This window comes from Schistocerca gregaria, chromosome 2, assembly GCF_023897955.1.
Source record: "Schistocerca gregaria isolate iqSchGreg1 chromosome 2, iqSchGreg1.2, whole genome shotgun sequence".
In the NCBI taxonomy this organism is placed as follows: Eukaryota; Metazoa; Arthropoda; class Insecta; order Orthoptera; family Acrididae; genus Schistocerca; species Schistocerca gregaria.
The window spans coordinates 223,981,192-223,999,367 of record NC_064921.1 but is presented as its reverse complement, the minus strand read 5'-3'; the positions used below and the strand labels follow the sequence as shown (position 1 = coordinate 223,999,367).

The window sequence follows — 18,176 nt, the reverse complement described above, 5'->3', positions numbered from 1 at the left end:
AAGACTCGAAATCGAAACTCATCCTATCACAACAAATATCTTCAGCCAGAGACTGTCATGTTTGTGTGTTATTTGGAGTATTGAAGAGATGCAGCTTTATGTGCCAGCGAGAGCAATGGTCTTTAGCGAGGTACTCGACTCCAAAATTGGATTGCCTGCAATCTTCTTGATTTAATTTTTGAGAACATTTCTCATGAAGAAAAGTGATCGGCTGGTAGTACTTTAAAAATCGATCAAAAACAGTCATGACCGCAGGAAAAATTTACTTCAGTAGTTACTAGTTTAGGTCAGAATGTGACTATCCTCAGACTATTTGTACCTCGATGGCTGGAAGTAGCGGTGAATGGAGCAGGTATTACGACTCCACGAGCGTCAACGTCTCACAGGTCCGCCTACCAAATGTTATAAATGAGTGACTCTCCTCAAACGATTTATACCACAATAGTTGGCGGTAGCGGTGAATGGAGCAGGTGTTACGACGCCACAAACGTCAACATACCACAGGTCCGCCTACCAAATATTATAAATGAGTCTGAGGATAGTCACATTCTAACCGAAACCATAACCACTGAAATAAATATTTCATTGTGCTGTTTGTAATCCATTTTTAAAGTTCTTTTTGCATTATTCCCTTGGAAACTTGTTGAGATGGACCTTAATTCACCAACTGCAGAAATTCCTGACAGTTTGAAACAAATTGTCATTGGCTGTCTACATCTACATCTACATCCATACTGCGCAAGCCACCTGACGGTGTGTGGCGGAAGGTACCTTGAGTAGCTATATCGGTTCTCCCTTCTATTCCAGTCTCGTATTGTTCGTGGAAAGAAGGATTGTCGGCATGCCTTTATGAGGGCTCTGATCTCTCTGATTTTATCTTTATGGTCTCTTCGCGAGATATACGTAGGAGGGAGCAATACATTGCTTGACTCCTCGGTGAAGGTATGATCTCGAAACTTCAACAAAAGCCCGTACAGAGCTACTGAGCGTCTCTCCTGCAGAGTCTTCCACTGGAGTTTGTTTATCATCTCCGTAACGCTTTCGCGATTACTAAATGATCCTGTAACGAAGTGCGCTGCTCTCTGTCGGATCTTCTCTATCTCTTCTATCAACCCTATCTGGTACGGATCCCACATTGCTGAACAGTATGCAAGCAGTGAGTGAACAAGCGTACTGTAACCTACTTCCTTTGTTTTCGGGTTGCATTTCCTTAGGATTCTTCCAATGAATCTCAATCTGGCATCTGCTTTACCGACAATCAACTTTATTTGATGTTTCTATTTTAAATCACTCCTAATGCGTACTCCCAGATAATTTATGCAATTAACTGCTTCCAGTTGCAGACCTGCTATATTGTAGCTAAATGATAAGGGATCCAGGCGTGTAACTCTTCTTTGGTCCGTGTTGAGATCTTTTTATGACTATTGTTCTTGCACGTCTGACATGGTTGGGAGTGATACACCATTTCCTGTATACACTCTGGACAGTTGTAAGGTGTCAGGCAAATCCAACACCTTCCATGACAATCCTGACATGATAAGCAAATCCAGTAGTATGTCACATAGCTCCAAATAAATCGTGACATTAAATTAACCAAAGTAATACGAGTAACGAGTGAGCAAATGGAATACCACAGACTAACACAAGAATGCCTAAATGTATGTCATACCTTCCCACCGCGAGACAGACGCAGTTCCGAGGGGAGAAACGAGAACAGAAGCCGAGAGCAGAACCGTGTTAAGCTAGAAGGCCCTACGATAAGGGACGGACTGGACACCCACGTCGCCAGTTAACGACTAGGACAACGCCAGTTGCAAGTTTTAGCGTGAGACTTTTTCGCGTCTTTGTTACATCAAGGACCACCCCCCAGCCCATGTTAAAAGCTAGAGGCTTCCAGAAAAATAGGTCTTACGATAACACAAAAAGGGCCACACCACCCGCAAGTTTTAGCGTGAGACTTTTTCGCGTCTCTGTTACGTTAGGACCCCCCAGCCCATGTAAAAAGATAGCGCCCTCCAGAAGAACAGTATAGATCTTACGATAACGCTAAAAGGACCACACCAGCTGTAAGTTTTAGCGTGAGACTTTTTCGCGTCTCTGTTACGTTGCAAACTTTAAAAAGTATAACGTTTCTCATTGGATAGACAGAATTTTTGTAGGCGGAGCTTAAGGTTAACATTGGGACCCTGATTGGTCAGATGAAAACACAGCCAGATAGTTTTTTTTTTAAACCAACTTCGGTAAATGGTAGAAAGGAGAAGTTAGGAGAGGTGAGTTGCTTCCGAGACGGCGAGGTGAGCGGAGCTGTGCTGCCCGCCGCCGCCCTGACGCTGCCTAAACACCGACAAGGTAATGAACGCACGCGATGACGCATTTTTGAGCGCATAAGGCTTCACTCAGAAATGCAGAAGTCTCATCTGTTACGCCCCCTTTTTGCGTAATACTAGTGTCGATCGCCAATTAAATGTCATGGTGTTCACATTTGCCACTTGAAGTAAAAATCTGAAATGCGATGATTTTTTGGTTATATAGTTATTGAAAAGCCACATCAGCCACTGTAATTTACGACAAGTTAGATAAGTAATTAAAGATAATTGAGGGTCACTGTAGACCATTTTGATAGTTTTTATCTCTTGTGAAACTTAATTTAGACCTATAATATAGATGTGATATGGCATAGGTCATCCTTCGATCCATTGTAGAACTTGGAAACCCAGGGAATACTCGTTCACATTTTTGTTGAACGCAGTTGGTTTTTACCATCCTATATTAAAACATTTCCTTTTATCAATAGTGCAATTTATAAACAATGTTTTGTGAGTAGAATAAAATTTCCAATGGTAAACGTAACTGCTTTTTCGACGTTATTATACCAGCTAACTAAAAATAGGAAAGCCTTGAACCTCTTCCACTAAATTTAGTTAGTATTAAGATTCTTTTACAGGGAGTGCAGTGGAGCTGACGCTGAAATCATTAAGAGTTTGGTTATATCATCGCTAGTCTCACTGAACTCTTCTGAATTTTAGATGTCATGTGTGGTCTGGCGTCTCCTTACCAGCAACAGGTCCCAGGTTCAAACTAGTCAATTCCCTAAAAAACACGCTCAGAGCGTCGTTGTGCGAAAGTGGTAGGGAGATACGATATAGAACAGACACCACCATGAATGTTAGACAGTCTTTGCTGATACTCCAACAAATTGGGCACCTTCAGTCACGATGTGGTTTTGGGGACTCCAAAACACGATAACTTCTTTCTGCTTCTCTGTCAAGTCCCACTTGACCCATCTTACTGTGCTAACAGTGCTCCAAACCGATCAATGTGCTCTTTGGAGGGGGTGGATAATATCTTATCTGATGAAGTTATTAGCAGTACATTTATGAAATGTTGTAGCATCCAGCAGTTCAAAATGGTTCAAATGGCTCTGAGCACTATGGGACTTAACTTCTGAGGTCATCAGTCCCCTAGAACTTAGAACTAGTTAACCTAACTAACCTAAGGACATCACACACATCCATGTCCGAGGCAGGATTCGAACCTGCGACTGTAGCGGTCACGCGGTTCCAGACTGAATGGCCTAGAACCGCACGGCCACACGTGCCGGCTTCAGCAGTTCCCACTGAACTGAGTCAGTAACACGAGGTACGTAACTGCCGCAGCCAGGGCGGACACCAGCAAGCTGCGGTCGACGGTGACGAACCCAGCGGCGGTGAAGTGCAGCTGCGGACTGAGGGCAACCAGCTGCAGCAGCGCCCCCAGCTGTGGACCCGGCCTGCTGTGGAGGGCGACCGCCCTCTGCAGCAGCAGCTGCGTAGCTGCCGCCTCTGCGGAAACCGCCGAGCAACTCAGCGTCAGCGCCGCCAGCTTCCACACGTGCAGCACCAGCCACAGCAGAGACACGTGCGTCGCTCCTTCGTACAGGATGTTTCCCGCCTCTTCCTGGCGGCTGATAGCTGCAATTACCTCGTACGAGCTGCAGATGACCCCAGAAATTGAGAAGGTGAGGTCTAGAACTACCGTCATTCCGAAATGATTCTGTAGAACTTCCGCAGCCCGATGAAGTAACAGATGTGCCTGTCGTAGGTCTTGGAAATTACTTGATGTGGTTGTTGGTGACCTCGAGAGACCCAGCAGTGTACCCACCACACACGAGTCGACTCTTGGCACTACTGTCTGTATAATGCTACTGTTTAGTGCTTTGAATCCAGCCCACACTTCCAACATGAGTACAATAAATTGCAGCGTTACTAACGGATCGAGTATTATGTGATATACATTTTGTATAGGTTTCATTACATTACTGAAGTCACCCACTGCATTGACCCGGTAGTCTATGAATACAAGTAATGCTGAACATATGATGCACAGGAACATATATAGCATTACTCTCAATTTCTTTGTTTTGCTGCCTGTGTCACTGTGTAAGTGGACTGTTACATGATTTATTGAAGCAAAGAATAAACTGAAATTTTTCTCTCCCTCTTTACTGTTCATTGCAAAAGCACAGATTAATTTGCTCATTCCAATCAACGACATAGTTTTGTATGCAAGTCTGCTTAGAAATGACGCATAATGGGAAGATGGAGTATAATTTAACAAAATTAACATATATACCAATAATGCATAGGATAACCAAATATTGGAAAGACTAAAAAGTTTCCTCCAGTGCCATTTTTTGTTTTCCATTCCCCTACACATTGGAATCACATCCAATGGTGCCAAACCGAGCACTTGCCATACTTTGTAAATCAACATCGCTCCGAAAGTGCGTGTGGAGGCAAATCGTCTGTAACGGCTAGGTTCCCGAAAAGATGCTGTTATCAAGCAAAGTAATGTGAGCCTGACAGTGTCTTCTTAGGCAATGAAACGCAAACGTACATGCAATGCACGAAGCTCTCCATCAGAGAGTGTTCTCTGCCGTAAATTTGTCATGACCCATTTAGCACTCGATCCTATCACACTCTATGAAATTAATCGACATACTGGCTGTGCAGCTCTATGGAACTTTCGATTATCCATCACACGTATGACCGTTTACTAGGCATTGTTGGATGCTTCTGAGTACACACACAAACTTAAATCACTAGCTTCACAGAAGAGGAACAATTCAGAAATCAATTCACAACAGCTGGTGGCGCAGTCTGCCTGAAATGGCATTTCCATAAAGTATATTAGGCCAGAGTAGACATATATTTTTTCAGTATCATACCACTCTTACCTTATTACTTCTAATTATTCTTATTAAAAAAACTCTTCCTCCTCACAGAGTGTGACATCCATTTAACTCTGTTACGTTTCTTTACGTTAAGACTGTGAGATACGATAATTTACTTGAAGGTAGCAACACTGCACAAAAGGAAATATTGTACGACCCGCATAATACCTTAACAAATGGTTCAAATGGCTCTGAGCACTATGGGACTTAACTTCTGAGGTCATCAGACCCCTAGAACTTAGAATGAGTTAAACCTAACTAACCTAAGGACGTCACACACACACACACATGCCCGAAGCTGGATTCGAACCTGCGACCGTAGCAGTCGCGCGGTTCCAGACTGTAGTGCCTAGAACCGCTCGGCCACCCCGGCCAGTTCACCTTAACAAGTTTCAATTAAAAGTTGGTGATACGTTATTAGACATTAGATCAACGGAATAAATGTGTTCAACTAAGATCAAGATCCAGTCCTTTTAATAATATTTCCGGTAAAGAACCAAACATATCGTTTCTACAGAGAGATACGTAGCTAGATGAGACAGACGTGACGTTTATTACTCGTTTTTTGAGTGGTTTTGTGAGGTGCGAGGAATATTGTCCTTATATGTATGCGTGGTATCTGTTCTTTTGGACATGTCCAAAAGAACGGGCACCATGCATACATATAATTAATTCGCCTAGATGGGTAATGAATCCACCTTCTTCAGTGAAGATGCACAAGTATGTCTGCCCTTCTGCGGGAATCTCATAGAAGCGAGCATGAAGGAAATAGACAAAGACTACTGGTAGATGGCGCTCGGTGGGAATGTGGATCAGCCATGAGGCATACTGAGCTAGTCAGTTCAGGTACAATAACACTGCCCCGTATTACACAGTGGTTAACGCCCCTGTCTAGTAAGCACCAAATCCTGGGTTCGAATCCTGGTCCGGTAGATATTTTTACTCGTCCTCGATTCCGCGTAATGTCCGGATCCAGCTGGCATCAGTAATCCCTTCCCTTTCCTTTACTTTCTCCCCTCCTCCATCTTCAATTTGCATAGAAATTGTTCTGTCACTAAGACTATCTTACTTGTTGTCCAGAGCCTACGGAGACTGAACCACTTCCTCAGCTGTGGAAGTCTCATTCCCACTGAAACATCCAGCCCCTGAGGCGCCGCCCATGCTACGAAATGAAACAGAGTTCAAGGCAGGACATCTTTCAATCCTGCAGATGTATTTAGCGTTAACAATCACATGGACAGTATCGGAAAGACTAAGATATCAGAGCCAGACAAAATTAGGTTTCTTCAAATAATTCACCTTCCACCCTTATTTCAACACATAACATCAATAAATCCCTGCACGCCAATTTCGAAAACTTTGACCTGGTTGAGCAGGAATTTGAAGTCAAGGCTTAGTAATAGGTGGGAAGTATTTTGAAAGACATGCAACAGAAGAGCTGGTCATGTTTTACCGAACTGAGTCAATTTGGAGGCCGTGGAGACGCGCGATTTCAGTGTGCTGTATGTTTAAGCAAATGGCTGATTGTTCCATTTTTAAAAAGGACCAATTTGGCAACTTAGATTTCAGATTTGGACTGTATGAGAGAGAGAAAGTCAATTAATAGAAGAACGAAGTGAAAAGTGTGGACTGTGATATTGCTGCACTGATAGGTGCTCGTCTATAGCCCGTGACCTTCGAAAATTGTGCTACAGAAGAACAGAAGACCGCAAAAGATTTGTGATTATGAGCACCGTAGCAGCATATTAGCATTATAATTAAATTATGAAGGCCACAAGTGAGTTTTATGTGTTACTGATGGAAAAATCGGTAAATATGCATGTTTCGGAATAATAAGCTTTTACTGACTGTATATAGTATTTCACCTGTTCCAAACGTAAAAATCCCATTCTAACATTTCCTGTAACTACATATACCTTAAATATGTTGGGACCAGAATCAGTGTCAGCTTCACATCACTAATTTACCATGACGTAATTTCTTATATCTAATTAACTTTAATATAGCAAGAGGGACTACGCCATCTTCGTCCGTCTAGTGCAAGATGAAGACATTATGCCATAAAAGCGAGCACACGCGCAATACAGATGCTGTTTGAAGGTGCGTTATGTCTATCTTCATTGGTCATGTCTTTGTACTGCGGCCACTTCTCTGGACACAGCAGCGTGGAGAAAACGTAACATCTCAAGAACCAACGAGTCTTACAACGTTTATCAGAGTTGAAGCCGAAACTTCAACATACTAGTGAACGTCATTTGAACCAAGAATTAGCTGAAGTATCCTCATTCAGACGTAAGACTGTTACCTGTTGTGTAGTGCAGCAATTTCTTTATGTCAAATTAGTTTGATGTCTAGCAACAGTAGCCGGCCGGAGTGGCCGCGCGGTTCTAGGCGCTGCAGTCTGGAGCCGAACGACCGCTACGGTCGCAGGTTCGAATCCTGCCTCGGGCATGGATGTGTGTGATGTCCTTAGGTTAGTTAGGATTAATTAGTTCTAAGTTCTAGGCGACTGATGACCTCAGAAGTTAAGTCGCATAGTGCTCAGAGCCATTTGAACCATGCAACAGTGATATACTGTTTTACAGTATGCACATTTGCTGACATTTTCGAATAACACTGTCGTTAACTTAATTAAATTAACTGGTTTCTTGCAGTCATTCTTGTCAGATGCACTATAGTCAAAGAGGGTTGCAACAGATTGAGGAGTTTTTAAAACAGTAATATTCTTGGATTTCACACTTGGTCTAGGATTAATAATCAAAACGTCATAGGACGCGGCCTCGCAACAGCATGAGGATGCAGAAGGCAAAGGCAATCACTGCATTAAAGGCACACGACTTGTATCCACAGGACTTGTGGCCTCTAATGTGAAAAAGTGTCATCATAATCTCTCCTTTGGCAAAAGATTCCGGAATAGTCCCCCATTCCGATCTATGGGAGAGGACTGCCAAAGGCGAGGTGACCACGAGAGGAAGATTGAGTAACCAACGAAAATATAACGTTCTACGAGTTGGGGCAAAACATTAGAAGCTTGAACGTGGTAGGGAAGCTAGAAAATCTGAAAGGGGAAATGTAAAGGCTCAATCTAGATGTAGTAGGGGTCAGTGAAGTGAAATGAAAAGAAAACAAGGATTTCTGGTCAGATGAGTATAGGGTAATATCAACAGCAGTAAAAAATGATATAACGGGAGTTATGAATAGGAAGGTAGGGCAGAGAGCGTGTTATTGTGAACAGTTCAGTGATAGGTTTGTTCTTATCTGAATCGAGAGCAAACCAACACCGCCAACGATAGTTCAGGTATACATGCCGGCGTCGCAAGCTGAAGGTGAAGAGATAAAGTACATGAGGATACTAAGGAGTAATACAGTACGTAATACAGTACGTAAAGGAAGATGAAAATCTGATAGTCAAGGGGGAGTGGAATGCAGTTGTAGGGAAAGGAGTAGAAGAAAAGGGTACAGGAGAATATGGGCCTGGGACAAAGAATGAGAGAGGAGAAAGATTAATTGACTTCAGTAATAAACTTCAGCCAGTAATAGCAAATACCCTGGTCAAGAATCACACGAGGAGGACATATACTTAGAAAAGGCCGGGTGACACGGGATGATTTCAACTGGATTACATCATGGTCAAACAGTTATTCCGAAATCAGATACTGAACTGTAATGTGTACCCAAAAGCAGATACAGAGTCAGATCACAATGAAGTAGCGATGAAGAGAAGGCTGAAGTCTAAGAGATTAGTCGCGAAGAATCAGTATGCAAGGAAGTGGAATACGGAAGTACAAAGGAATGTCGAGATATGCTTGAAGTTCTCTAAGGCTATAGATACAGCAGTAAGGAATAGCTCAGTAGGCACTACAGTTTAAGAGGAATGGGCACCTCTAAAAAGCGCAGTCACAGAAGTTGGAAAGAAAAACATAGATACAAAGATGGGAACTGCTTAGGAACCATGGTCAACAGAAGACATCAAGTTGATCAATGAAAAAAGGAAACACAAAAATGTTCAAGAAAATTCATGAATACAAAAATACAAGTATATGAGGAATGAAATAAATAGGAAGTGCAGGAAAGGTAAGACGAAATGGCCGCATAAAAATGTGCAGAAATCGAAAAAGAAATGATTGCTGGAAGGACTGACTCAGCATATAGGAAAGCCAAAACAAGTTTTGGTGAAATTACAAAGGTGCAAACATTAATAGTGGAATCCCACTGTTAAATCTAGAGGAGGGAGCGGATAGGTGGAAGGAATACATTGAAGGCCTCTATGAGGGGGAAGATTTGCTTGATGTGATAGAAGAAGAAACAGGAGTTGATATAGGAGAGACAGGGGATCCAGTATTAGAATCAGAACTAAAGAGAGCTTTGGATGACCTGAGATCAAATAAGGTGAAAGAGATAGATAAAATTCCATCAGAATTTAAAAAATCATTGGGGGAAGTGGCAACAAAACGACTATTCACGATGGGTGTAGGATGTATGAGTCTGGCGACATACCATGTGACTTTCGGAAAAATGTCATCCACACAATTCCGAAGGCTGCAAGAGCTGACAAGTGCGAGAATTATCGCACAATCAACTTGACTTCTCGTACATCCAAGATGCTTACAAGAATAATACACAGAAGATGTAAAAGAAAATCGAGGATCTATTAGATGACGATCAGTTTTGCTTTAGGAAGGGAAAGGAACCAGACAGGCCATTCTGACGTTGCGAATGATAATGGAAGTTAGACTAAAGAAAAATCAAGACACTTTCATCGGATTTTTCGACATGGAAAAAGCGTTCGACAATGTCAAATGCTGCAAGATGTTGGAAAATCTGAGAAAAATACGGGTAAGCTATAAGGAGAGACGGGTAATATACAATACGTACAAGAACCAAGAGGGAATAATAAGAGTGGACGACCAAGAACAAAGTGATCGGATTAAAAAGGGCGTAAGACAGGGACACAGTCTTTCGCCCCTACTGCTCAGTTTGTGCAATGAAGAAGCAATGATGGAAATAAAAGAAAAGTTCAGGAGTGAAATTACAATTCCAGGTGAAAGTATACCCGTGATACGATTCGCTGCTGATATTGATATCCTCAGTGAAAGTGCAGAAGAATTACATGATCTGCTGAATGGAATGAACAGTCTAATGAGTACAGAATACGGACTGGGAGTAAATCGAAGAAAGACGAAAGTATTGAGAAGTAGCAGAAATTAGAACAGTGAGAAACTTAACTTCAGGATTGATGGTTACGAAGAGAATCGAAGGATTTGATATGAGGTGCTGCAGACGAATGTTGAAAATTAAGCGGACTGAGAAGGTAAGGAATGACGAGGTTCTGTGCTGAATCAGAGAGAAAAGGGATATGTGGAAAACACTTACAAGGAGAAGAGACACGATGATTGGACATCTGTTGAGACATCAGGGAACGACTTCCATGGTGCTAGAGGGAGCTGTAGAGCGCAAAAGCTGTAGATCAAAACAGAGACTGTAAACATAGCCAGCAAAGTTGCAAGAACTACTCTGAGATGAAGAGGTTTGTGCAGGAGAGAATTCGTGGCGAGCGGCATCAAACCAGTCAGAATACTGATGACTAAAAAAAAATATTTGCTGACAGTACACTATGTGATAGCCTGTGCAGTCTAACGAACGGCTTTCCCGATTGGGAAGGAGTGCATGGTCCCCGACACGAATCCGCTCGACTTGTGTCGAGTACCGATGAGTCGGCCAGTCAGTAGATGGTTTTCAGGCGGTTTTCCATCTGCCTCGGCTAATGCGGGCTGGTTCCCCTTGTTCCACCTTAGCTACACTATGTAGGTGATTGCTGCGCAAAAAAGTTCTCGACGTACGCGTACGCTACCATTACTCTACTACGCAAACATAGGCGCTACACTCGTCTGGTGTGAGGCGTTCCCTGGGAGATTCACCGGGTGCCGAACCGCACAATAACCCTGAAATAGGTGGTTCGGGCTGTGGGGCGACGGAGGGGTGAAGTGGGCCGTGGTAGCCGTCGTGGGGTTGTGGACCACCGCGGTTGCCGCGGGGACGGAGCCTCTCCGTCGTTTCTACGGCCCCGGTTAACATACAATACAATACAATACAATACACTATCTGATCAAAAGTATCCGGACAGCTTACTGAAAATGACTTACAAGTTCGTGGCGCCCTCTATCGTTAATTTTGGAATTCAGTATGGTGCTGACCCATCCTTAGCTTTGATGACAGCTTCCACTCGTCGCAGGCATACGTTCAGTCAGGTGCTGTAAAGTTTCTTGGGGAATGGCAGCCCATTCTTCACGGAGTGATACACCGAGGAGAGGTATCGATGTCGATCGGTGAGTGTAGCCACTCCGCCACAGGCAGGTGCTCGATCGTGTTGAAAGACGCAGTCGCCAACCCCCGAATTGCTCTTCAGCGGTGGGAAGCGAGAAGCGAGAAGCCGCTTAAAACATCAATGTTGGCCTGTGCTGTGATAGTGACACGCAAAACAACAAGGGCCGCAAGCCCCCTCCAAGAAAAACACCACCACACCGTAACACCACAGCCTCAGAATTTTGCTGCTTGCGCTACACAAGCTGGCAGATGACGTTCACTGGGCATTCTCCGTACCCACACCCTGCCATCGGATCGCCACATTTTGTACCGTTATTTGTCACTCCACACAACGTTTTTCCATTGTTCAATCGTCCAATGTTTACGTTCCTTACACCAAACCTTTGGCATTTAGCGGCGTGATGTGTGGCTTATGAGCAGCCGCTCGACCATGAAATCCAATTTTTCTCACCTCCCGCCTAAGTGTCATAGTACTTGCAGTGGACCCTGATGCAATTTGGAATTCCTGTGTAATGGCCTAGATAGATGTCAGCCTGTTACACATTACGACCCTCTTAGCTGTGGACGGTCTCTCTGTCAGTCAACAGACGAAGTCGGCCTGTACCGTTTTGTGTTGCACGTGTCTCCCCACGGTTCCACCTCACTATCACATCGGAAACAATGCACCTAGGGATGTTTAGGAGTGTGGAAATCTCGCTTACAGACGTATGACACAAGTGACACCCAATCACATGACCACTTTCGAAGTCCGTGAGTTCCGCGGAGCGCCCCATTCTGCTCTCTCACGATGTCTAATGACTACTGAGGTCGCTGATATGGGCAGCAGGTGGCAGCAAAAAGCACTTAATAAGGAAAACGTATGTTTTTGAGGATGTTCGGATACTTTCGATCACATAGTATATGTAATAAATTTTGTTGTGACACACATGTATATAGTTTTTATTGTTATTAATTTCCTGACTTGTGTGAGTGAGAGTATAAATCAGACGCACGCGCACGTGTGTTTGTGTGTGTGTGTGTGTGTGTGTGTGTGTGTGTATGTGTGCGCGTGTGTGTGTGTGTGTGTGTGTGTGTGTGTGTGTGTGTGTGTGTTCCACGTTTTCTTCCAGTGACATTGTCAGTAAAGAGTCGTAGGGATTCGAATGGGGAATGCTTCCAGAATACCAGTAAATGCAGTTAACACGCAATTTATTACCGACAACAGACATATAACATAAACGCTTGCGCACGTTAGAATCATTGTTCTTAGCGCACTTAGCACACTAGAGGGTAAAACTCCTGCGAAGGACTAAACTCGTATTGCTGTCAAAGCATCTTATTTCTGTAATACTTTACGTCGTCAATGGTTAGGTTCCCGCAAAGTATTTGGGGGAAAGACTGAGAATTCAGTGCAGTTCAGGTTTCTGATTTGTGGAATAAAATCATATGAAAGGTGATTAATGCCCAAGATCATACGTGCACATGCACGTGATCTAATAACTAAAGACGTCTTCCTGTGTTAGTATTTCAGTTCGTAGTGAAAGGCAAACTCTGTTCAGAACAGGAGTAAAAGGCTAGGTAAATATTTATCTGAAATCGTTTCTCCCACTGCAAACGCTAGCCCATTATCTCAGTAACAGGAGAGTCATATTATTATTAACATAATTTTAACTAAATAACATTACTACAACTACAAATCGCTGTTTGGATGTTTTAATTCTTCTTTCAATGCAGAATTTTTTATGCACACTTGGCTGGAGCAACTAGCCAAATTATACCCATAGTGGCGGGTGTGCCACAAACAGTATTCTGTATTATTCACATGTAGCTGGCTCGTTGAAGCAGCCTGGGGGTTATTTATCAATATTCCCAGTAGAGTTCCAAATCTTTTGGAACAATAAAGCTGGAACAGTACGGAGATCTAATTCAACACTGGGGATAGTAATGACAGAGAGTATTAAATTGTGAGAAACACAGTCAATTACGTGCACCCTAAAAGTTTAATGCCTAATAAATAAATTACTTTTAATAATATGTGATTGCATTGCAAAGACGATATTAAGTGCTAAGGTATAACATTTGACAAGAGTCGTGCATTCAATGAGCGTATTACCCATGTAATAAGAAGTTCTATGGAAGATATATTCATATACAACAACAAACATTCCTAGCTACCTGCTACATAAATACTTGAACTCGCAAAATAAAGTAGCCGATGTTCTTGACAGCAGTCTGTAAAAACCAGAGAAAACGTCACAAAAGAAACATCCTCGCCCTGCTACCTAGTTCACCACACCGAGTTATTTCCCACACAGAGAACCGCTAGACAATATTACAATTACAAAACTGCAGCAAACCACGTAGTGTGAGGAAACTAAAATCGACGCTTGGTCGATGTCTGAGGTCGTCCGTACAAGAAGCGACTCAAAAGGAACGCAACGGGCGGGCTATCTAAATCGGCAACTGGTGTTGCACCTGAGCATCCTTTGGCTACACTCCGCAAGTCGGCGTTTATAACTACCTGTTACGCAGAGGAAGAAATCACATTGAATGTGCATCTGGAATGGCTACAGGAAAGTTTAAAGTTTTAAAGGGCCATACGTAGCAGTTAACGGCGCCCATACTATAGTTTGTAGGTGGGGAGAGGGGCGTGAGAGCTAGATCTGGAGGTACGGAGAATTTCTGTTACATTTTGGAAAATGAACTGTAAATAGCCAAAAAAACATTCCAGGTCCGACTCTGTAAAAATACTTTTTCCTTTCCCTTGGGGCGGGGGGGGGGGGGGGGGGGAGGGGCACCCCTCTACCCCGTGCCGCCGGGTATGGGCGACCATGATTGCAGGCTCCCGCCAGAGTGAATGACAGTATCGAAGCCGGCTATGTTCTCCATCATACGACGTACGCAAACGAGAAGATATAGAATACATAGCGACACACTTGCAAGAAAATTATGAAACCGCATTTAAGACGCAAAAGTACAAAGATATCAGAACGTTATGATTTGTGCTAATTCACCAACAAACGTATTAAGGAGTTAGACAGCAAATTAAGTGTAACACCACGTGCATCTCTTCCTTGGTGACAGAACTATTGCAGTTGGTTACCCATTGCATGTTGACTACAGTTAAATTACAACGAATGAAAACAAAATAAATCCTTCACTTTAACGAATTGTCGATTACTTATATTTTCGTACCCAGATTTCGTTGGGTTTACGTGCACGGAGATGTGATGATGTGGGTTTGTGCTCATTAACTCTTTTGTATGTGAAAGCCATCGTGATTACATTTCCTGTGTCACAAATGATTTTGATCGTTCAGTAAATTAAATGAAACATTTAATTTTAGTTACTCTGTTCTGTTTAGCAGCAGCCTCTGCAGAAGGGATGATCCTATTTGTTCCATTGTTTGGTTATATAAACCGTTTCCAGTTACTGTGTGTCCTATACGTGACCATAAGTATGTGCAATTCAGTACTCGGAATTCAGATGTTTCTGTGAGCAAGCACAAGTATTGCACATATTGTGTACCCACTGGTTTAGCACAGAAACAAGTCTGAGAACAGAGCCAAAGGTAAATGTTAGGTTCAAACTTTGTTAGGTGGTCTTAGGTCAGACATTAAGGGACCGCTCTTCCGTCCACCAACTTGAAACACTAACCGTTTTCGGCTTAACACCATGCTCATTACTCTGACAGCATCCTGATTTGGCATGTTCAGCTGTGGATGTAGATAATTTAAAGTAATATTTTAGCTTGCAGAAATGTGTAATCTATTCTATTTAACCTTTATTTACGTTAGGGAAGCGTTTCGAAATCCCATACTTTGATTCCTTAATTTAATTTCGTGCATGAGACTAATCTGAAGACCATTTCTTTGTCTAAATTTGTCTGTAGTCCGATGTTGTACACATTTTGAGTTCGGTTTTAGCTAAATATTAACGATATGGACAGTTATGTGTGATGTTACTCTTCAGTTTCTCCTGGCTTATTAGTTGATCGAACAGTCCACGGGTGTACTGTTGGTCTATAGTGTCCATTGGGTACAATATTTGGGCGATCAGACACGTCACCATCGTCAGTTGTATCGACGAACAAAGCTACCGAGGGCGCGCAGCCGATTTATGTTCCCTCGCACTGCAAGCTGTTTCCTTCGTGATCCGTGCCCATGGGTGCTCGTCGGCAGTCGCGGAGACGCTTACATCGGCTTTGTGGTAGCGTTGATGTTGTTGCTTTGTCTGCCCTGGTCGCCATATCGTTGTGTTTGCTGAGCGTCTTTTTTATTAGGCTCAGTGCTGGTTCTGAATCCATACTGACGCTACAGCCACCATCCCGGTTGATCTAACGACGCTGTCCCATTATTTGGAAGTCTGAGCTAACATCCAGGTACGTCCGTATTTCAAGGCATGATGCCCTGAAAAACAATACGCTCTGAATCACCGACTTATGGGGGTAAATTAGTTGAGCTTGTCATTGGTGTTCTCGACGTCGATCTTCTATGGTGAGCATTGGTTGTCCAGTATCTGGCTTGCCACATTGGCAGGGATCTTATATACCACAGCCTTCTGCAAACCTATGTCATCTTTGACACTCCCCAATAATATTTGTGTTTTAATGGGCGAGCAAAAGACAGTTCTTACGCGGTGTTTCGTCAGTATGCGCCCGATTTTTCCCAATAGCACACCGGTGTACAGAATGAAGGCTGTGGTTACCTCTTCATCCATCATTTCTTCCATGTCCACAGATTGTACTTTAATGTTGGGGCCAAAAGCGCTCTTAATCTGCCATTCAGAAATGGCTTTAATCACTATGGGACTTAACATCTGAGGTCATCAGTCCCCTAGACTTGGAACTACTTAAACCTAACTAACATAAGTACATCACACACATCCAGGCCTGAGGCAGGATTCGAACCTGCGACCATAGCAGCAGCGCGATTCCGGACTGAAGCACCTAGAACCGCTCGGCCATAGCAGCCAGCTTGCCATTCAGGGTTTCCCTTTTTATGGAGTACAGTTCTGAGGTGTTTGAATTCCTGGGGCAAATTCTATGTCTCTGAAATAACCTGCTCCCTTCGTACTAGTATTTTTATTACCCAATTCCTCTGTGTAGGGTGGTGGCAGCTATCTGAGTGCAAACAGATATTCCATTTCACAAGTGCTCTATATCATTTTCTAGGTCGTTCATGGGTTGCAGTGCATCTAGTGAATATACTTCCTACGGTATGCAGGACTTTCCTGTTAACGGTAGAATCACTACCCATGTACCCATGTACTAGCAACCTCAGACAACAGTGACACTGCTATCTGAAGAGGTGTGCCCACACCATCGCTATATTGCCAACTACTTGTGCAGATGTGCCTAGCCCCTTTGGCCCAAACAACTGAGATTCCGAGCTCTGGCTCTAAAGTTCTGCATTCACAACTGTCTAGTAAAGAAAGGGGTTGTGATATACCCATTGCAGTGATAGGTGAAGAAAATACATTTTACAGAAGGGGAGTGCACCTTACTTCATGTGTTAAATGACTGGCCACTGCCCACTTACTGTGAACACAGAAGCTCGAGTATGTCCTTGGATCCAGATGGCTTTGTACAGGTGGCACTTCCAGAAACATATTGAGAAGGTTTCTAGAATTATGACTTTGGTACTCAGCAAACCATATGGGCAGCATATATTTTCAGAGACACAAACATAGTCACTTATGTGAGTATTGGAACAAAGTTCGTTCTGGCCCAAGGTACCGTTATCAAAGGTGGTGGCGATGACGTCATCCAAGGTGGCAGTGATGACATCATCGAAGATGGTGACCATGATGTCAGCTGATGACGCAAGTACCGTTATCCAAGATGGCAGCTTTTGGTGGGAAGGTGCCACAACCCACTCCCCTCCCCCAGAAAAATGGCAGGAAGTTCAAATTCCAACAGGATAATGCATCACACCACGACTATCTCTACTAACTTAAGAAAATCTGGCCTACCTCTACTGACCTAAGTCACCTGACCGCCTCCTCTTCCTAGGAACTGGCGCCAAGTTTGAATTTTGTTGATAAAGAAAGCTCAATTCGTGTATGTCTATTAAGCTAAGAAAATGGTGCAATAGAAGGGACACTTGGATTACCTCCACTAACCTAAGTCACCCAACCGCCACCTCATCCTAAGAACTGGTGCAGAGTTTGAATTTTGGAGGTAAAGAAAGGTCACTTGGGGTTTCCCTACCAACCTAAGAAAACTGTGGAAAACAAAGCTCAGCTCCACTAACCTAAGACAACTGAATGCCACCTCTTCCTAGGGATTGCTGGGAAAATGACTCAGACTGCACTGGGCTGCTGGAGAGAGGAAGGAGTGTGCTTTATTTATTTTGTAACAATATATTTAGGGATGGAGTACATTTATCACACCAATACAAAACACTCGCCTTGGTGTGCTTGAGGTCACAATACACAGTCTGCAGAATGCAAACTCCTCTCAAATTATGCAGCACAGTGATGTGCAGACACGAAATCGTAAACTGTCCAAATAACGCATAGCACAGCCTACAGATCTGCTCGCAAAATAATGCAGCAGCCACACAATCAAATGCGCACAAGCACCCTCAGCCACCCCTTGTCCATTACATTGCACAGGAGGTTACCAGCAGCCCCTGCCAAGTGATGCAGCTCTCAGTTG

At 43.3% G+C, this 18,176-nt stretch overlaps 1 protein-coding gene across 1 annotated transcript; it reads right to left on the bottom strand.

Moving 5' to 3' along the window:
• Positions 1–3,603: 3,603 nt before the first annotated feature.
• On the bottom strand, positions 3,604–4,020 carry LOC126335715 (gustatory and pheromone receptor 32a-like). The gene has a single exon (XM_049999172.1). It carries the CDS (start codon positions 4,018–4,020, stop codon positions 3,604–3,606), a length of 417 nt encoding a protein of 138 aa, XP_049855129.1.
• Positions 4,021–18,176: the final 14,156 nt, after the last annotated feature.